This window comes from Pterocles gutturalis, unplaced genomic scaffold, assembly GCF_000699245.1.
Source record: "Pterocles gutturalis isolate BGI_N339 unplaced genomic scaffold, ASM69924v1 scaffold20222, whole genome shotgun sequence".
Classification (NCBI taxonomy): domain Eukaryota; kingdom Metazoa; phylum Chordata; class Aves; order Pterocliformes; family Pteroclidae; genus Pterocles; species Pterocles gutturalis.
This window is the reverse complement of record NW_010113260.1, coordinates 2454-23510: the sequence shown is the minus strand read 5'-3', so window position 1 is coordinate 23510 and position 21057 is coordinate 2454. Positions and strand designations below refer to the sequence as shown.

Below are 21057 nucleotides of genomic sequence, written 5' to 3'. Positions count from 1 at the left end.
GATCCATATTTTTTTTTTTTTTACCTTCTGTAGGCTGAACAGCCCCAAGATGGGAAGAGGATGTGCTCTGGGTTTGAAACAAAGTGGGATGTGGTTGTGTCTAGGCCGGTATGAGATCAGTGTGTACGAACTGTGTGGCGTGTGCCAATTATCATGGATTTTTGCAGGCTTGTATCACTTAACCACTTCTGTAGCTGACAGCAGGGTGTAAATGTACAAAGAAGTAGCTGTGTTTTTTGCAGACTTCCCAAGTTTGTATAACAGCTGGTTTTCATGGCTCTGGATTTCCAGATGCAAACCTCCGAAATTAGCATCATGGTGGGTGGGTGGATGGATGCTCATCTTGGAGTCACTACAGCCCACAAAAATCAGACTGGAGAACGGGTGCGATGTGAGAGCTGTCCGCACTGAAGTTTAGACTAGTTTCAGATCTGACTGCTGTGCTGACCGGGAAGGTGCTTGGCAAATTCTCTTCCCTTACCTGGACCAAGTTTTAAGCATATGGAAGGAGCTATGAATGTAGACTTGAAAAAACACCAGTTTATGGATCTAAAACCGGTTGCCTGGTTTTCCCATTTCTCTGTGATGCTGCTAGAAAGTAGCAGCAGTAGTTTTATTTTTTTTAACCCTCAGCTCTTGAGAATTCCCTTTTGACCAGCAATATGTAAAGTAGAGTCACAGTTACAATATTTTCTATATGACTCAGGTGCGTGTCCAAATACTGTCTTGGTAAAAATGTATTAAGAGAAACAGCTGGGGTTTAGTTGATGGAATTGTGTTGTGGTCCCTCAAGAAATGCACGTCCTGAAGAAACAAGGGTTCTTGTCCTGCCCGCCAAATGAAACAAGTTGTTGAAACAAGTTAAAAAGAAGCTTTTTAGTAGAAACCTTCTAGGGTTGAGCCTAGCTATTATACTCCGTCCCTGGAGCAGGATTTGTGTGTTGTGTATCGATAAATAGAATATACTTTTCTACTGTTCTGCTCTAAATATACACAAAAAAGTCACGAACATTTCAGAGTACCATTAATCATGTGCAGGGATTTAGGAGTTTTTAAAGTATTTTATCTTTTACTATATTTAAAAGACCATATTATTTACATCAGTGATGGATCTTTAAACCTGCATTCAATGGTGGCATAAACATCAGTGACTGTTTTCTTAAATATTGACATCCCGTAAGGCTGACATTGACTGATTCTTTCAGTTTCATTCATTCTATGGATTACTCCCCCCATCCTGCCACCAAGGTACAAGGAGCGGTAAGTTGGAGAAGCCTGAAAATGAAGAACCAGCCCTGTGAAACATGAGTGGGCACTGTATCTCAAATGGTTTTTGAATGAATTAAATGTAAGGGAAGGTTATGGGGGCAGTTCTGCTGGCACACCAGTATCCCAGGTGCCTCTGGGATCCCAGCGCCGTGCCTGGGAGGGAGCAGGACCCACCCCAGGGGTGCTGTGAAGGGAGGAAAGGAGGAAGAGGTCCTCTCCTTGCCACCCGCTGAGGTGGGCTTGCCATTCGTGGAGTGTGTGATGGCTTTCAGCGCTCTTGATTGACAAACCGCTCAGCTCGGGGAACCAAACCCTCTGTGTCTGCAGCGAGGTACAAGTCTCCAGTGGGAATAGAGAGCAGTGATGTTTTTGTTGTGCTTTGGAGTGATGGACACTTCTCAGCTATTTCTGTGACACTGCTGGGCTTGTTCTGCATATAATTTTTTTCCTGTCTCCTCTCCTGCTCAGCTATCCCTCAGACAAAATAGCTAGTAAATACGTAGTCTGTATTTTTTGACTAGGTTGCTAAAATCAGTCCTGAAACCCTTGCATATGTAAGCATGACCTTTGAAATATTTCCAAGAAAAAAAAAAGCCTCAGCCTTTACGCGTCTGTGTAAAAGTTGTGCTATTGGAGCGCTCGTTTGTCCATCGACTGGGTCTATCGAACACTTTCCCTTCAAAGCCATTAAAAACAGCTAGGAAAAGCTTCATCTCTTGCAAGTATGATTTGCCAATGCGTTCTATAGCAGCTGACATCTTCAGAGACTGCTTTCCGTATTAAATATGCAGCTCTTGAAATTAGTCTTCATTTAAGTACAGTGTTTCTTTTTTATGTGTGTCTCTACGTCGGTCCTCTGTTGCTGAGGGCAACTCGGAGTACATGCCATGAACAAACCAATCGGTTCAGCTAAATGCTTAAAATTTCTAACGGAAGAATTTTCGGATTAAAGGTGCAATGCAACCTTACGTTTTGCTGCTGTTTTATTTCATAATAGCTGTAGGTGAATGAAAAGCACTTTGGATGTGGTGTCAGGCACTCCGTTTCTCCAAGAGAGAGAAGCTGAGCTGAAGTGACCCGTGCAAAGTCACCCGCCCCAGCCCCGAGCAGAGCGAAGCGCTCTGCTGGTGTGCGATACCATCTGCAGAAAAGGGAGAAGCCAGCAACATTAATGGGAATATTAATAAGCGTTTAATGCAAAGATCAAGCAATTTAATCACTTACGCATTTGAAACAGTCTGTCTAAAGAAATATTTGGAGTTTGTACAGAGTTAGGTTGCTAACAGTAGAAACCAAAGCGAGCACTCGCTATATGCTTTTGGGTTGAACAGCTTTCTGTGTCCCTGGAGTGCGTTCCCCATTTGTTAATTAGTGTTGCTGATGCATATGGCTACACTGCCCCTTGTAAATGTGTGAAAGTGTATTTGTGTGACTCATGGGGTTTCTTGGATGGGGGCGTGTGTTTTTTGAGAAAGACAATGGTAGATTATTCTTTGTGGAAGTTTTTTAGTACTGGAGATGGCTCATCGTTCGGTAGGAGTGTAAGATGTGCTCAGAACTGTCAAGACTCTTCACCCTCCCGCCACTTACGTATTTCACTTGGGCCTTCAGTTTCTCATAGAGCAAAGGGACGTAACATTAGTTGGAGCCATATGTATTGCTCAGGGTTTATAGCTACGCTCTGTAAAATATTAGAGGGTAAAAAAAGTAAATGTATTGATGTTGAGCCAGATTTTCACTGAGCTGTGCGAGCCGCCTTAAGCTGTCTCTGAACACAGAGCAGCTTTGATGAAAAAAAACCCCAAAAAACAACAAACCACAACAACAACCAACCAAACAAGTAAAACAACAACAATTTCCTCTCTCTCCTCCCCTGCTCCTTTTCCTTTGCTGGGGTAGGGTGATGCGGGGTCCACCGTACATGCAGAGTGCCCAGCAAAAGAGGACGCTGACTGTGCTCATCCCTGTGGGATTTAACAGAAACAGAGCCCGGCTTGAGGGGAGTTTGAAAGACGGCTTTAACCTGCTGGTTTAGTGCATCCCTTGGAACTTGGGTACAGCGGTTTAACAAGCTGCTTGACTCCAGACTGGGACAGATGAGCACAGAGATGCTCGTGTTGTCATTGGATCGTTCTTGGTCCCTGAGCAAATGTTCTCATGCAATTCCTTGGTTGCACCCTCGTCTGGAGTAAATCCGAGTTTCTTTGTCACGGGATTGTTGGATGAATTAAATTAAGTACAAAGCGCTTGCTGGGGTGTAGCTTAAAAACACAGCAAAGCTGTACGAGAGCCGTGGCGTTGCAGTTCAGAGACAGCAGTGTCGGGATCCGTGCACGTCCTCGCGTATTGGTGCTTGTAGTGAAAAACATGAGAGGTACCAAAACCGTGTCAGCATGATGCTGGAAGTTCAATTTTGGGTTTCTAAAACCCTCTGCCGTAGTGCCTAAAAGTATTGGTGGGAATTTCCGAGAAAGATGCAGAAGAGGAATTCAAATATGAAAGTTTGATGGGGTTGCATAATTTGGCGAAACCGTAGATGAGTTTTGAGGTCCAGTAGTAGTTTCACATGACCTTGTTGCAAGAAGTTGGAGTTCTGACTCGGCTGAATGGGTTTAGAAGAGGCCAAGCAGCCAGAAGCAGAGCGGGTTGCCGTTGAACCGGACTGTGCTGGAAGCTGTTTTGTGCAGCAATCGTAAATTGCTTGGTATCGAAGGGGCCCGTTGCAGAGTGCTGGTGGAAAGGATGCCTTTGTTCGGACCTGGGGAGAGCGCCTGGGGGAAATCTTGTAAACTTCAGCCTGGGGGAAATCCTGTAAACTTCATCCTGAACTGCTTTGAAGCCCTGACAGGCGCCTGGCGTTCAGCCGCGGTGCGGCTCTGCGCTTGCACCCGCTGTCCGTAATGGTGCTAATGGAGCGCTGCTCAAAATTACAAGGTAGCTGCGTTAATCCCATCCAGTCTCTTCCAGCCGTCAGTCACTGCCTCTGCTCGTACAATTCTCAAGTACTCTGGCTGCTGGATATCCTGCTGGTATCTCAAGGGAAGTGGTTTGTGTTACGTGGCCGGTTTTTGCACAGCATTTCTCCTTGCCCCTGGATTTGCGGATTCTCTGCCCAGTGCAATAATGACCAGAGCCTGTGCAGGGTAAATGGTCAGTTTAGTTTTCCTAGTTTAAGGAAAGTACTGAAAGTGAGTCAAATCTCCTTATCTCATCTCCGATAATCGTCATAAAGCCATGAAGGGATGTATCAAAATCAAAAATCACTCTTTGGTTCGGTGAGGAAAAAAATTAGCTGGGGAGATTATTCTGTCCTCCTGTGGCTCTTGCTGTTTTCCCCCGGGAGCTGAACTTTGCATAGCCTGGCTCTGCTGTGTGTTTATGTCGCACGGTGCCCTAACGTGGCTGAAGATCTGTCTTGAATGCAGGTGGCAAATGGCATGCAGTGATATCTTTATTTAAAAAAAAATAAATCAGTTCTTCAGGTTGGTTATGTTTTGGTGACCGATTTAGAGCAGACATTGCATCATGTCTGTGAGCTTCTGAGAGCTTCGTTAGCCCAAGTGGACTGTTCATTCAGGCATTTTTTGGCCTAGTCACATTCCAGATAGTATCTGAAATGGGAAATTATGTAACGTTTATCTCCTCTGGTAGTAACTTTGGGGGAAGCTTGAAACATGAGCGTGGAGAACGTCGTATCCTTACCATCACAGTGGAGCTGAGTGTGAATGGTGTTTGGGCGCTACCTTGAGCCTTGTCAAACCCATGCCTTCCCCAGCAAACGAGAACATCCTGACTGTGGAGGGCTGGCTTCTCTTAAACTTTGCTGCACAAATCAAGTGGAAGAAACCTGAGGAGATCCGTATCTGCTCAAGGATCCCCGAATCTGCGTGAGTACAGATCTAGAACCCAGTAGAAGAACTAGAAGGACACAACCCCTGGCAGCCTGGTCCCAGGAGACAGCCACGGTCATTCTGTGCTGTGGAGCAGGTGCAGGGCTTTGCATGGACTATGCAGGCTTTTGAGACCAAAAATAACCCCAAAGACAGAAACCCAGGTGTCTTGAAGAAATGTTGGTGCATCTGGGAGAGAATAAAACCGTCTCTTCTTTCAAAAGTAATTTGGACTTTGCTTCCACCTACCGCAACAACCTCTGCCCTCCTCCAGATGAAATCTCCATTGGGTTAAGAGGTATGAAGGGCTTCTCTCAGTGCTCCCCTGAATAATTTAGTTGGGAGCAGTGCAAGACAGAGTTAACACCCTCATCTTTGCCTGCCTTTTTGGATAAAAATGCCCCACAGTGTGATATTCCTGTCCTGGAGGGACCATGTGCGACGTACACTTCAAAAGCATCTGGTCCATTGTGCTGAAAATGAGACATTACAGCCTTTGCTGTTCCTCCTTGTAAAGCCAGCAGGGTGGTAGTTGTACGTGTAAATTTGCCTTTTATCTTTTAAAAATTGTATTCATATCTGTGTTCTCCTGTCACCTTGTTAAGCTTTCAATTACAGACCAGGATTTGGGAACTTTGTCCCAAGTTCACAGATCTCCCTGCCCATGGGTTGTAGGTTTTCTGGAGTGGAGGCTTTGCCTTTTTACAGGTTACAATGGAAATGTTAATTAAAGGTGAAGGTGATGACACGGGCGGCTTAACAGTTGTGTGTGCTGTTATCTTCTGTTGGTTGTGTGTGTGTTGATAACTGGAGCGCACGGTCCCTTCTGGTGGGGCCGCCTGTGCTGGGACAGGTCTGCCAGGGACAGGGCATAGCGAGCGGGTCCCAGATGTCACTTGTGGTGACTCCCACGAGATGCAGCGGCTGCGTACACGTGGCTGCCTGTGCTTACCCTGCGAATAGGCTGGAGTCTCGCAGCAGACCCCGTGGCTATATTAAGGATGTGGTATATACATTTGGGAACACAGCTTAGTGCGGGAACCATACTAGGACACAGATAAGAGTCCCTGGTTATCGAGCAGGCAGCAATGAAGAGCGTGATGTCATGGAAGTGAGATCTGGGGGATGCTGTAATCCACAAGGAACAGCACAGCATGCACTGAGAGATGTGATGTCATGTGCCGAAAGTGTCTGGGACCGTCAGACATAGAAACTGGGGTGACCACATCAGAACAGGTCCAAGGCGTGTAGCCTGAAGGGTTTGTTGGAGAAGCAGCAACCTACTTGCTTACGTGGGACTGCTGAAAACTCAGGACTGATACCAGCAAACCACAGAGCAACGCTCGAGCAGAGCACACAGCAGCCAGGAAGCACCTGCTCGAGCAGATGGCACCCGTGGAACTGGGGAGAGGGGCAGCCGGACCCCCGGGAATGCAGAGGACAAGGCAGGCTGGGCAAGGCATCCTTGGCAGCTGAGGCTGTACAACGTGTAGCGTCCCTACCCGAGCACCTGGTGGTGCCTTATCAGAAATGATATCGAAGACATGGTGGGAACCAACCTACCCATGCGTGTGTTAGGTTTTCTCCTGGGCACTCCCCTGCAGGTGCCCTCCTGGCTGTCTGGGTGAGCGTTGCAGGGTTATTCGTGGTGGCTGGGTACCTGTGGCGTGTTGCTCTCCCACTGTTCCTCGCTGTGTAGCAGTTGTTGGAGAAGAGAGGTAACAGGTCACGCGGTTTGTCTTGTACCGGTACCTCCGTTGGTCCGATGAGTGCTTTGATTTGCTTGTGCGTTGTGGCGTAGACAGTGATGAGGTTAACGATAGACAGCTTCTGTGAGTCGTATCTTGTCTTTGATGCCAGTTAGCTGAGGACACTTATTCCCTTAGCCTCCCTCTCCAAACAATTAGTCCTCCCTAATTCCGACTGCTCAGCGGTGTTCCAGAGGCTGCAGCGTGCTGGAATTCAATCGGTTCAGACCAGCCGGGACCCACTGCTCTCGTTCAGGTACATAACGAGGCTCGGGAAGGATGCTCGCCAGCCCGCTCGCAGCAGGCAAAGGTTTATTCTCTGTTTTGGTGGCAGAATACGAGGAAAGAGATGTAAAAATTGTAGCGTTAGTGTGTGTTTTCAGGGAAGTTCAGTAGATGTTTGGAGAGTGATTCAGGAGCTGGAATTTTCCTTAAGATTACAAAGATTTCTGAAAAACAAACAAGGAATAAGTTTTTAGTCCTTCTGTCATTCTGCTGCGGTAGTGAGGCGGTTTGGGTGGAATGTGGCGTTACTAAGGTCACCTTCCCACCTCTCTGTACGCTGGCGCCTGCCTGGATGGGGCCCAGCATCCTCACGAGAGGGCTGGGGTTTGAGAAGAGACCTCTGTGCAGCAGCCAGCGCCTTGGAAAAGTGCCCCGTTCGTAACCCCCTGCCTTGCAGAGCAATGCCCTCTCCCGGGGGGGGCTGGAGCTGCCTCTCCAGGTACCTGCAAACCAGTGAGTTCTTTGGGGGGGATGGCAAGTCGGGGTGGAGAGGGAGGAGAGCAAGATGCAGGCTGAGAGGCTCTGGGCAAATAGCTGCGAGGAATTTTAATGCTTATAAAAACTGTATGAGCTGGTGGTAGTTCTTACAGCTTGCACTGTACGCAGGAGGATTGCACACGATGCAGCAGCAAACGTGCACGTGGCAGCGAAGTTGGGAGGAGCCCCCTCAGTTCATCCTCCTTTTGCATGTGCGTATTTTCTACAGGATTCTCAAATCTCTTAGAACATAAAGCGGTCTTAATTTTTGAATTTTATTTTGTGGAGTCATGTTCTTTCACTGTGTTGCTATACCTCTGACCACATAAGCGCTGGAATTACGTTGCTGTGGTTGCGCTTGTGGAGCATCGGGAGCCCGTGCTCTGCTGTTTCCTGAACCAGCTCTTCGATTCGACCAAGCTTCTACCACTTGCAAACCTGGCTGGTTTTATTGCCCGAAAGCTTCCCCATGGAGATGTTTTGTCCATACCTTTGCCCGGTACCTTGGTACGGGGTGCAGGGAAGAGGAGAGTGTTGCAGTTCTGTATCAAGGTTTTCTAAAAGGCAGAGAGGAAACAGCAGTCTTGCCCTAAAAAGGAGCAAACGAAAAGCAGAAGCCAGTTGGCTCCTCTGCCACCATATTAAAGGATTTTTCTTCTGCATCCGTTGCTATTCCCACCTCCCCCTCAGATCTCTACCCCTGCGGACGCTTTGTCCAACTCCCCGTTTCCCTCTCCTCCATCCTGCGCGTGGGGAGGATGGATGGAGGGATGGGTGTCCCTGTCCTGGGGCGAGGGCAGATGCTGTTTCTCTCTTGGTGTGAGGTTTAGGTGCTGTTCCACCCTGTGCCTTTGCTCTGCTGCCCAGCTCAAAGCCAGAGCTCACCCTAAGCTCTGCCGGCTGCGAGCATGGAGCTCCCTCCCGCCTTTCTCCTCTGTGCCTGCTCTTGCAAACTTCCTTTGCAAAGAGGACAAGGCAGAAGCAGACCTCGGGGCTCTCCGGCCGTACACCAGCACGGTTAGTTCTCCGTTGCGCTCCTGGCTCCCAAGCGTGTCCGTCGGCGGTGCTGCTCGGAGGAGGCACCTCGCTGGGCGAGGGCGATAACGGGGCAGGCACGGGCCTGGGCTGCTGCGGAGCAGGGACACAGATAGGGGAGAAGGCGGCTGCTGGACAGGCTGGGTTTGGGGTGGAGCTGCTTTTATTTTACTTTTTTTTTTTTCCTCTTTTTTATTTGGCGGGAGCTCTGTGTGTGTGTGTGAAGCAGATGACTGAGAAAACTGTGTGTTTGCCCCCGAATTGATCTCACTGGAGGATCCTGATACTTAAGTACTGTTCTAGTAAGAAGGTAACGCATGTGTGCCTTTAAAATGGCTTTCCTGCTGCCTGTGTTTCAAAGCAAAGAGGGTTTTTTGTAGTTCAGTTTTGGTTCCCCCCTGCAGTGGAATAGATCTATGTGGGATCAGAAGCATTTGAGTTGATCTTTAGTTTCTTCTAACCAGCCTAAAAATTATTCTGGAAGACTTTTGTGTAGTCATTCCCTATCAGAATTCTTCTAGGAAAATTGGAGAGGCTTGGAAAATGTATTTCCTGTCTAACGCTGATCCTCCTACTCTCAATGAATCACTTGTGCTCTCGTGTTGCTTTGGGCTGACTTCCCTATTGACTTCAGTGCCTGGGATTTAATTACAAATCTAGGGATGTTATTTGGAGTTACAGAACTACATAGGATTCTTCTCTATGCAGCAGGATTACGGTAATAAAAAAAAATTAAGAGAATTAAATATTTGCATAGTAACTGTCCTTGGTGTGAACTGAAGAGTTGCTGCTTGTTTCTGCACATGCCGCTCTTGCAGACTTGTTTTATCCCATCCTCGGCATAAAGCAGCACTCCTGCCCTTTCCAGACCTGTAAACAAACCTCACGCATGGGATGGGTTTTCGTGGGTATTTTATAGGGGAGAAATAACCCCCAGAAATTCACTGTTGGTGTGGAAATGTTCAGATATTCCCCAAATGGGTGGATCCTTCCTGTGGAGTCACAGTCCTCGGTGGCAGAGCTTCCCCAGAGCCCAGGAAACTCATGTTTGCTACTAAGGGACTTCAATCCTGTAAGGCTGAGCTGGCTTTAGGGTGAAAAGGAGCAGTTGTATTCAGGGCAGGGTGTATTTAGGGGCTCTTTTGCATTGATGCTGTTGGTTTGTATCCGTTGAAGGTGGCACCTGCAAGAAGAGTGGTGCTCTATCTCAAAAAATAATTCCAAACCCAAAAAACCCAGCAAAACCTGGCCGGCTGTGGGTTGCTGTACGCACCCGTGGGGCTGCCCGGCTCTGGCTGGGGGGCAGGTCCTGTGCTGCTCAGGCCCATGGGGACATTATCTGCACCTCTCCCTTCAAGCCCCCCTGCTGCGACAGGGCGAGGGAGATAAGGGCTGGGTGCGCTGGCATCTCCGGCCAGCATCCGCCGACACAGCCCTTGGCATTCCCCAAGAAAGGGGTTGATCTTCCCAAAGTACTGCCAAGCTGACCCCAACGAGGAGGGGTGAGGGGGGCTCCAGCAAGCCCTGGTTCAGGATCACCTGCGTTAGGTTTCACTGAGCAGACAGTGATCTTTCCACGCTTGAAAAGCTCAGATAATTTTGAATACACAGAAAGAAGCTATTTTAATAACTGATGATCTGTTGTAATAGCACACAGGTAGGACAGAGCGTCAAAGTTGTAGGTTAGTTTAAAAATAATTGTTTTCGTGTATTTTAGAATGATTGTCGCTTGCGTTCACCAAAGCCAGGATTAATGTTTTTGAAATGTTTATGAGAAGACTTTGAGGAAGGGATTGCAATTCTAATCCAAGGAGTACAAACGTGTGTTTAAGAGCTGGTTCTAGAGCGGGTTCCGGATCTATCTTTACTGTTCTAGAGCTGAGTCTAGATAGGATTCTGGGGTGTGTTCTAGATCACGTAATGGTTCTAGATCTTGCTCTATATAAGATTCTAGAGTGGGTTCTGGATGGCTTTATTGTTCTAGAGGAGCTACTAGAGCACTTTTATTGTTTTACAGATTATTCCGGATGTGATTCCAGAGCGGGTTCCCGAGCAGGTTCTAGATCACTTTTGTGGATCTAGATGGCTATGGTTCTAGAGCTGGTTCTAGGTGTTCATCTAGAGTGGGTTCTAGATAACACCATTATTCTAGCGATGATTCTGGGTCACTTTGTGGTTCTAGATATGCTTCTAGAGCTCATTCTAGATCACGTTATGGCTCTAGATTGGTTGCCCAGCAAGACTGTGGGTGCCCCATCCCTGGAGAAGTTCAAGGCCAGGCTGGACGGGCCCTGGGCAGGCTGCTCTAGGGGTTGGCAACCCTGCCCACAGCAGGGGGGTTGAAACTAGATGAGCTTTAAGGTCGTTTTCAACCCAGGCCATTCAATGATTCTATGATGATGTTGTTTATGGAGTGCCACAAAGGTAGGTAGTTGAAGCAAAGCCAATTATCTGTGGTTTGGAACCACTGCTAACCATACCAGCAAAAGTGGGGATCAGACACTGAAAATACCCTTTCTCATACTTGCCACTTCCCTGGAATACCTTTCATTTTTTTCTGATCTGTGTCATCCTTTGCCTGGGAGTGAAATCCTTCATGCATGTCTTGCGTTCTTCTCTTTCCAGGTTAAAGAACTCGTTCTTGACAACTGTCGGTCATACGAAGGCAAAATCGAAGGCCTCACAGATGAGTTTGAAGAGCTGGAATTCTTAAGTACAATCAACGTAGGCTTAACCTCAGTTGCAAACTTACCAAAGTTAAACAAACTTAAGAAGGTAAATAAAATGTCCTATGCTGTATCCCTCCCTCTTTGCGCTGTACCAAATGTAAAATAGTTGTTTGTATAAAAAACGTAATTTAGCTGGCCAAACTGTGTTGTGATACGTGTTTGCACTAAAAACTCAAGATGTTTATGTGCCTTTTAGCTCGAGCTAAGCGACAACAGAATCTCAGGAGGACTGGAAGTGTTGGCAGAAAAGTGTCCAAACCTCACGCATCTAAACCTAAGCGGCAACAAAATAAAAGATCTCGGTACAATAGAACCGCTGGTGAGTCGATGCGGTACGGGATGCAATCAAATCCTATTTTGTGATGAGTTAGACTTTCCAAGCCTGAAATACCTCTGAAGCAACTCCCAGTGGAGTGTCTTTGGTTCTCACCGGGGCTCCTCCTGCCCCAGGCTGTCACAATCCTGCCCCGGGGCTGTGCCTGCAGCCCGAGTGGCTGCTTCCCTCTAGTGGCTTCCCACGGCGGCGTGGGCTGTGGGTCTGTCTGCCAGACGCTCTGTTTGAGCTCGGTGTCTTTTCCCTGAAGTGCTGGGGCTCAAACAACCAGCCACCGCTTCTGCCCAGGGGTGCGGTGTGTGCTAGGGTGGCAGGGGCACAGCACCGTGTGCCTCCCTGCTGGGTTTGCTCGCTGCTGCTGGGCTTCCAACTCCTTCCTCCTGGTTTCCATCACCTCTCCTGCTCGTGGTCATTATACTTCTCATTTGAAGTGCTGAGATCAAGTTTGTGAGGTTGCCGTTCCGATTGTCAGTTCTGGTAGCGCTGTTTTCTGGGTTTTGGTTTGTGTGCCCTTTGCTCTCCAGAAATGATGTGTTTCAGCTCATTCTTTTTTCCCAAATACTTGCTCTTAAAATATCTCGAGGAGCAGTTCTCACGTGAGTCCATCTCGGATCTCCTTTCCCCACCAGAAGGGGAGAGCAGAGCGGTTAAACTCATGTAGCAGTTGGATGAGAGGATTGTAACTGCTCCCAGTTTCAGGCTTGTTGTTTCCTGGGTGTCACCATGGCTCTACACGCTAAACTCCAGAAGGGAGATGTGAGGCCAGGCTGGATGAGGCTTTGGGCACCCTGGGCTGGTGGGAGGTGTCCCTGCCCATGGCAGGGGGTGGAACTCAATGGTCTTTAAAGTCCCTTCCAACCCAAACCATTCTGTGGTTCATGAGACTTGATAAAAATCCTGAGCTTTGTGCTTTTATTGTTAGTACTTTGAAGTGCCATGGGCAGTGGAGACCACCTCCTCCTCCTTCAAACAAAAAAAAAAAAATTTAAACCAGGAATTGAATTCCTGCTCAATTTCTAAGCCTTTTCCAGACTGACTGGACTGGTGTTTGTTCTTAGCCTGGCCCCTCGCAGCACGTGTGATTTTGCACCGTTGCCTGTTTCCAGACTTGAGTCTTCTACTTGCGAGGTGCTGAGCTTGAGAGCACTCTCCACTCTCAGACCCCAAAGCAGCAGCGGCCAGGCATTGCAGGTTTCTGTTCCCCGCCAGTTTAGTCGGCAGAGACCAAAACGACCCTTTTGGGAAGCTCCTGAGCACGCTAGCTGTGCCGTTGCGTTCTCTGCTGTGTAAAGAATTATTGTAATACTGAACTTCAGAGACTTTTCTTTCTTTGCAGAAAAAGTTAGAAAACCTGAAGAGTCTAGACCTTTTCAATTGCGAGGTAACCAACTTGAACGATTATAGAGAAAACGTATTCAAGCTCCTCCCACAACTCACATACCTCGATGGCTACGATCGGGATGACAAAGAAGCACCGGACTCTGATGCAGAGGGCTACGTGGAGGGCTTAGACGACGAGGAGGAAGATGAAGATGGTATGTGAATTGTGCTACTCGGTGTACGTAAGTTAAAAGATTGATATGCTGGCTAGTACATGTGCTTCCAGCTCTGACTTGTTGGCAAGAGAAGGGTGTTCCCAGCAGCTCCTTCCTGACTGATGTAAAGGAGAAGTACCTCAGTGTCCTCTGAAGGAATGAGGGGAAAGGAGATGGGCAGGGCCTGAAAGAGCTACTTTCTCAGTCTTATCTCTAGTGAAAGATCGGGATGACAAAGAAGCACCGGACTCTGATGCAGAGGGCTACGTGGAGGGCTTAGACGACGAGGAGGAAGATGAAGATGGTATGTGAGTTTGTGCTACTTGGTGTATGTAAGTTGAAAGATCGATGTGCTGCGTTGGTATGTTTTGCTTCCAGCTCTGGCTTGCTGGCAGGAGAAAAGGGTGTCCTCAGCAGTCCTCCCAGCTGGTGTAAAGCAGAAGTATCTCTGTCCTCTGAAGGAAGGAGGGGAGATGGGCAGGGCCTGAAAAAGCTGCTTCCTCAGTCCTATCTCTAGTGAAAGGGTGGCAGAAGAAAGGGGCCAGGAGGAGGAGTAAGACACTGAAAGAGCGCAGGGGATGGTAAACCCCAGGGGATGAGGACAGGAGGGAGAAATGGGTAGGAAAGGATGGCGTGCACAGGCTGCAGTTTTCCAGGAACTGTGTGATGAGGGAAGCACGAGCAGTTGCGTCGAGCCTGCTGGAGAAGGGTAGGGTGGAGAACCAGACTGGGCATAGAAAAAAGCTGCTGAGGCAAGGAATGAAGTAAAGGAGCCGAGGCTTTTGTAGCTGCTCCGTGAGGACAAAATGAACTGGTTGGGATCAGGCAGAAGGGAGGAGAGTGTGTGTATTGAGCTGCCTGGAGCAAGCTCTGTGAAAGGCACTAATGAAGCACCAAGCAAGTTTTTAATGTTAGGAAAATGCACGGTGGGTCCCGCTGTGCTGTAGGTGCTGCTCTGCCTCCCCGGCAGCCCGCGCTCGGAGGCAGCCGTGTACCGGTCGGATGAGTGTCCGGCTGAGCCGGGGGAATTTGCTAGACTCTTCAAAGCCAGCTGCGCAGCAAAAGCAGAATAGCTGGACTTGCACTTTTCCCTCGAGCGCTGACTGTGAGCTCTGGGGAGAGGGGCGAGCGCTGCAGCAGTGCCTGGCAGCGTGCTGCATTCAGCAGGGACGGGTTCTCCTTGTCACAGCACAAGCCTGGGCCTGTGTTCAATGCATGAAAATGCTCCAAAACACCGTTCCTGCAGCATGAAAAAAACCAATATCTGGTTTGTTGCTTGGGCTAGTTGAATTTAATCTCTTTCCTCTTGAAAAGAAGATTGCAAACCCATCAGATGGATTGTGTGTGACCCCTTTGTGTCGCTCTGGAGGTGGAAAGCCGAGGGGGTGTCCCTTGGGGAGGGTTCCCAGGGCATGGTTGGCTGTAAAGTTCTGCTCCATCCCTGGTGGGAGCAGATGGACACTTGCAGATGAAGCGCCGCACGTGTCCCACGGGCTCAAAAATGCGCATTAGTAGTGGGAACTGGAGCAGCTGGAGATAAAGCAGTCCCGAGACTGCTGTGACTTGCTGTCACAGCCGCTGCAGCCCTGGAGCAGCTCAGAGCGTGGGTGCAGCTGCCACACTGCCCTGTCGCCAGGTTAGAGAGGCCCAGGACTGCATCTAGCCCTCTCCAGCAGCTGGGGCGCTGCCTTTGATTCTGTACTGCCCTTAGCAACGCTCCCAGTTTGCTCCTTGCGTTGATAGAGGTCACGTCTTGGGTGGCAGCGTTGGGAAAAAGTAAACTTTTAAATGTCTGAGTGGTTAATCTCGTTTGTACAGAAGAGGAGTATGATGATGATGCTCAGGTAGTAGAAGACGAAGAAGATGAGGAGGAAGAGGAGGAAGGGGAAGAGGAGGATGTGAGCGGAGAAGAGGAGGTGAGGATCTATGCAGTTAATAACGGGTGTGGAGTCAACGTTCTCTAACTGGGAATAGTTGGGCAAGAAATGCACCCAACCCTGGAGGCTGTTGGTACTTGCAGCCTGGGCTTGCTTTTTTGCTGGAGAAGCGTCCCAGCCAGGGGTGGTTTGAGGTGTGCCTGTCTATGAGCCAGCTGCCATCTAGTGACCACTGACATGAAATCATCCTGTTTATTGGGCTGATGTCAAAAATACTGCCAGGAACAGCTGCAGACCTGCTTTGTGGTGCCTTCCAAGGGCCGGGGTTACAGCCTCTGTGCAGCCGAGAGAGCGGTATGTGAATTGCTGCCCGTGTGCTCTCAGAGTGAGGTTTTATCTTGGGCACGTACCTTGTGATTCTCCAGGATGGGTAAATTGGGAGTGTAGCCCAGCTTCTGTGTGTGGGGTGTGCTGAGCCAGTCTGCTGAGCCTTCATCGTTAGTACAACCGCTGGGAAAAGGGGATAAAATCTGACTGTAGGACGTCGTACTATCGGCTGTCCAGCCAAACAATTGTAGATGCTTAACCACCGCTCCTGGAGGGTCGGTCAGCCTCCTCTCCAAAGGCGCTGGAGGTGTCTCGTTGTGTTTTAACTCCATCTGCCCCTGGACGTGCCCCTTCTCCTACTGACCAGCCATCGAGTTGCACTGAACTCGGGGCATCATCACAAAACACGCACCTACGTGTCAGCGTGAAGGATAAAACTGTTTTCTCGCTGGACACTTGAAGCTCGAGTGGCTGCTATGATTGCTTGTGATTTTCTGCAATGAAACTTGGGCCAGAGTCCAGTTATACTGTAGCAAAAAACTGCACTTATATAAGTGCGTGGGAAGCGTCTGCCTTTTTGTTTGGTAAGATGCTTCAAGGACTTGCTGTTGTAAAATGCTCTTGGATGTTGCCAAATTGTGAAAGGTCCTACACTGAAAGAGATATTTTTTTTTTTAATCCTTCCTTTTTTTTTTTTTTTTTTTTTTTTTTCTCATTCCAGGAGGATGAAGAAGGCTACAACGATGGCGAGGTAGATGACGATGAAGATGAAGAAGAGGCCGGTATGGCAGTAATCCAGTTTTTGCTGAAGATAAAATGATGATAATTTAAAAAAAAAAAGTAAAATACCATTTTCTAAAAAGCAGGCTCATGGTTGTATTCCTTTGATAGCGAGCCAGTTGCTAAAGTAGAAGCTTGTTGAACTTGTTCAACTTCTCAGCAGCATGAGGGAGCACTCATATAATTCACGTTGTGTTTTATTTTCTAGATGAAGAACGGGGACAGAAGAGAAAACGAGAACCTGAAGACGAAGGGGATGAAGACGACTAAACTGAATAACCTATTTTGAAAATTTCCTATTGTGATTTGACTGTTTTTACCCTGTATTTCCCCTCCCCACACCCCCAAACTTTTTTTTTTCTTCTTTTTTTTCTTTTTTTTTTTTTTTTCTGATTGTAATGTTGCTGTGGGAACGAGAGGGAGAAGCAGACTGGGTGGGCAAGGGAATAAAATACTATTTTTACTGCCACTCCTCCTCCTATTCATTTTAAATTTTTTTTTTGTCCCTCTCTTAGTCCCTGTAACTGCAATAGTAAGTATAAACCAAGTGGTAATTTGTTTCTTATTAGTGGAGTGGATAGTTTGACATCTTTTAAAAAAAAAAAAAAAAAAGACAAAAAAGTTGCAGATCAGTGGATGATACCCCAATACCCATACTGTGTTCTGAGAGAGCTGGAGAGCCTTGGTGGTTGGGATATTTCCTCCGCTGCCAGTCACTAAATACATTGTAAAGGATTTTTTTGGGGGATGCTGCAAATCTAGGCGAAGCATCCCTCCGCAGCAACGGGTGTGAGAATGGCATATTGATAAAGTGATTTCTTTGTTGCCTGTCCGTGAATGACTGCCATTTTCAGCCGATGCTTTCCCTGCTTTTGTAGGTACCTTTTCTTTTGCTGTTTGTAAATAGTGACCAAATGTTTTTGTTGGGGCTTTTTTTTTTTCTTTTTTTTTCTTTTTTTTTTGGGGTGTTCCTTTGGATCTGGTTTGTGGGGTGAATTTGCAATCCCCCCCCTGCCCTTCCCCACCCTGTGTGTTGTGTGTTTTCCTTTCTGTTTGTTTTTGGGGGGTTTTTTTTTGGCTAGGGTATAGCCAATACACTGAAAATGGCAGGCATTTAAATATATATATAAATATATATAAAAAGTGTTCCTAATTCCTGAGTTACTAGTGAAATGAATTTGACAATTGTAATAAAAAAATGTTTCAACCCTTTTAAATAAGGTGTGTACTATTTTGGTCTGTAATATATAACACCTAGTCAATTTTAAGTGATGAGAAACTACTTCCACTTGTGCTATATACTTTGAAAATTTTTACAAACCTAAATCCAGGAGGCAGTTCAGCATGTAGGGTAGGAGGTTTCTTTTCATACACTCAAGCACGAGATACTAATACAAAATTGTATTTTCTTACCTAGTGGAAGTCAGTAAAATGACTGAAAATACCTAGTGAATGTACAGTTTTACTTTCATATCCCTCTTTAAAATAGCTTTAGAAGTGACTTGTATTTCCTAGTCAATATTTCATCTGTATAAATACATTTGCAACAGTTTTTTTTTTTTTCCCCCAGAAGAGCCAAACTTTGAGTTTTATGTCTGTTTGTCATTGATGAATTTCAATAAATCTTTTTATACAATTTTTTCTGTGGCTTATTTGAGTCAAATGGGCCACTGGGAAGGCGTCGCATACCTTTTTAAAAAGGCATTTACGAAGCTATTCCGGTAAAGTCCCTGATATTTTTAGTAGCTTGATGATACGTTTTGCTCTGTAAGAACTACTCTTAGCCATCGTTGGGTGAAACCAAGGGAGAGGTTTTGGCTTTCATGCAAATAACGGTATGCTGTTTCTCTTTCAGAATGAGGTTTTTTCCCTGTGTTCCCAGCATGATTGTCGCAGTTAAGCATTTCTGCTGTTTCATCCTATCCCTGTTCATCCAGGCACAGAAGAAAGAACTCGGGATTGCCCTCGTCCCAGCGCGGTGCTGCGGCTCGGTGCGCGAGTGCTGGGTTCGTATCTGCAGGAGCTTTGGTGCCTAAGGGTTGTCTGCCGTGACTCACGGCCAGCCCAGAGCCCGATCCTCCGCGTTTTCCCCTCTTGGGAATGAGTTGGGCATTAAAGGTGAATGGCGGAGCAAGGAGCACATATGCTGTGCTTAAAATGAAGATCCTGTGCCGTGCGAGAGCATCGGAAGCTGTGGAGGATCATGTATTTCTTCTTCACTGGATCTCTCTGGAAAAAAACTTTTTTTTTTTTTTTTTTTGCTAGGTGGGGAACTATGCTATCCTGAAGCGTTTGTGCAGGATGTTTTTTTTTTTTTTCCAGAGGAAATACAACTGCACAAACTGTTCCCAGCCAGGATCTGCCGCTGTGAAACCGAAACCATGAGCAGGCAGAGCAGGGTCAGGCTCCTGCAAAACAGAGCAGCCGCCAGCCCCTGGTAAGGGACAGGGACAGGGACAGCAGCACCGGAGCTACGACCCAGCAGAGCCCATTCATCACTCTAAACCAGATTTCAGACTTCACTTCGGCTTTATGCTGAGTAACTTGGTCTTCCAAAGCCACAGCTTTTTATTTGAGCTGCTAGAAGGAACCAGCCGCAGCTGGACTGGACCTTCGCTGCACCATGAGCCCCTGGAGGTCCCAGGGACACTGCAAACGAGGACGCCCAGATGAATGTCCCCTGCAGATGCAGCAACACCAGGCTCACGCCGTGATGCCAAAGGGACACTTGGTTTAAACTTTGTCACCCAGGGGCTGTAGAGAGCCACCTCTGGAAGCATTCAGGAGCCTGCAGCTCCTCACCCTGGTAAGCAGCGAGTGGCCCAGGTGTCATTTAAGTGACTCGACTCTTGGTGCTGTTAATTGTTTCAAAGCTTGCTTTGGAATTAATTAGCAAAATGGCAGCAGAAAGACCTTTGCTACCCGTGCCTGGCGTTTTCTGCTCTCCGTGTGAGCGCTGTGCTGGCTGCTGAAGCTCTGAGCCCCTGGGAGAGGAGGGAGAGGCAAGAGGGGGGGGACAGATGCCTGGTAATAGGAAGGTTTTTGTGTGCTGGGAGGGGGGAAACTAGGTGGCTTCTGCCTGCCTGCTGCCACTGGAAACAAAAATCAGGTTTGCCTGATGTGGATGATCTCATAAATCTCCTATTTCGCAGGGATATAAGCACATGCTGAGAACCATGGGCTTGTTTTCCCGAGCGCTCTGTGCGTCCCTAAGCGCTGGCTAAAGATACTCAGCAACTTGTGAGGATTCTTATCGACTTACCAACTCTTGGAAAAAACCCAAACCCCGGTATTCTGTAACAGTTCAGCTGGAAAACCCAGGTAGAAGCACTGTCAGAAGTGAATAATGGGAGAGCTGGGCTCATTCAGATGCCAGGGTTTTGTGTCGCTTGGCTCTCTCTGCTCTCAGTTTGCCTTTTAACCGCACGGTGATTCGAAGAGCCCCGGTCGTGCCGCAGCCCAGGGACAGGGACCGTGGGGACAGAGCCGGGGATTTTCCAGCTGGGCAAACTGTTCTCATGTGTGCATTCATCCTTACCTGCAGCATGAGATTAGCTTTACTTGGAGCTCGCTGGGTCCTGGGGGAAACCTGGAAAAGCAGAGCCCTCCCATGGCTCCTGTTTCAGAGCAGTCTTGAGTTTCTTCCTGGGGTGTTTTATTTTTCCTTTCCATCCTGAGCCTGTTCTAAAGCTCAAACTACCCCAAATGTCCCGCTGGGGCTTTTCCAGCCTTGGTTGGGACCCTCTTCCCAAAGGAAGCCTCTCTCCAGTGCTCTCGGGGCTGCGCGGTGCCTCTCGATGAGCGCGCTGGGAGCAGGATGCTCTTGGGGCAGAATTGTTAGTGCCAAGCGGAACGCATGGGGACTGCACATCCCCATCGTCCTGATGCCACCCTGGCCTGGCTGTTTGCGTTCCTGGCACCCTGAGGACGGCTCTCCGTGGCTGATCTGCTGATGCTTTCGGGTACCTGCACAAAGCAAGGGCGCAGGACTGGCGAAGGTCAGGAAGGCTTTCCGAGCCCAAAGAATTGTCAACATGCTCCAGTTATCCCAGAGGATGTGAGTGCCGGCTCTGGTAAGCCAAGGCTCAGTCTGGGCTCTGCAGCAGGTCCCCCACCATTCATTTAAATGCTATTTCCTTAAAACTGAGGAATTTGGGAGAGTCAGGGAAAGCTCTTCCTTCATCCTGCTCCCCAAGGTGGGCAGCGACCTGCTCGACCATGTACGGATTCGGGATCGCTTTGAATTGAGGTTTGGGTGTGCAGAGGCAAACCAGCGGGTCCGCAGGCAGCTGTACCCACGGAGCATCCTTGCCCAAAGCGCAGCCCTGAGCCCGTGCTAGTCTCGGGTCTTACTCGGGTTGGTATTAAATCCCTGCCCTGGTTCCCTGCAGGACAATCCCTGCTCGGACCAGGACTCTGCCGGTTGTCTCCAAGGATGTCTTGTGTTTCAGGGAGGATGAGTCATCCCGTGCTGAAATGTAGAAATCCCCGATGCTGACAGCATCTGCAGTCCCCGCCGTTCAGGGAAGAAATGCACCGCAGAGCGTTTGAAAAACGAGACTTGATGAAGGATCCAGCTGCACAGAGCTCACCCTGGTGTGACAATAACCATTTCCCAGCTTTCCGGAGGTCACGTCGGCTTTAGGGGTTGCATCAATGTGCCCATACACCCCCACCCGCAGCCGCCGTGCCGGCTGGGCAGAGGTTTTCAGCCGTTGCTCCTCCCGTATAATCGGATAATGTCGGCTCTGGCTCAAGGCTGATGGCAGGT

General features: G+C 48.2%; 1 protein-coding gene across 1 annotated transcript; it reads left to right on the top strand.

Moving 5' to 3' along the window:
- Positions 1-11329: 11329 nt before the first annotated feature.
- ANP32A (acidic (leucine-rich) nuclear phosphoprotein 32 family, member A) lies at positions 11330-16754 on the top strand (the record flags this gene model as incomplete). Its single annotated transcript, XM_010074434.1, has 7 exons — positions 11330-11479; positions 11630-11752; positions 13104-13302; positions 13520-13606; positions 15121-15218; positions 16228-16288; positions 16495-16754. Coding segments are annotated over 7 exons (780 nt in total), but the record flags the coding sequence as incomplete, so codon positions are not given.
- Between the last annotated feature and the right edge of the window lie 4303 nt (positions 16755-21057).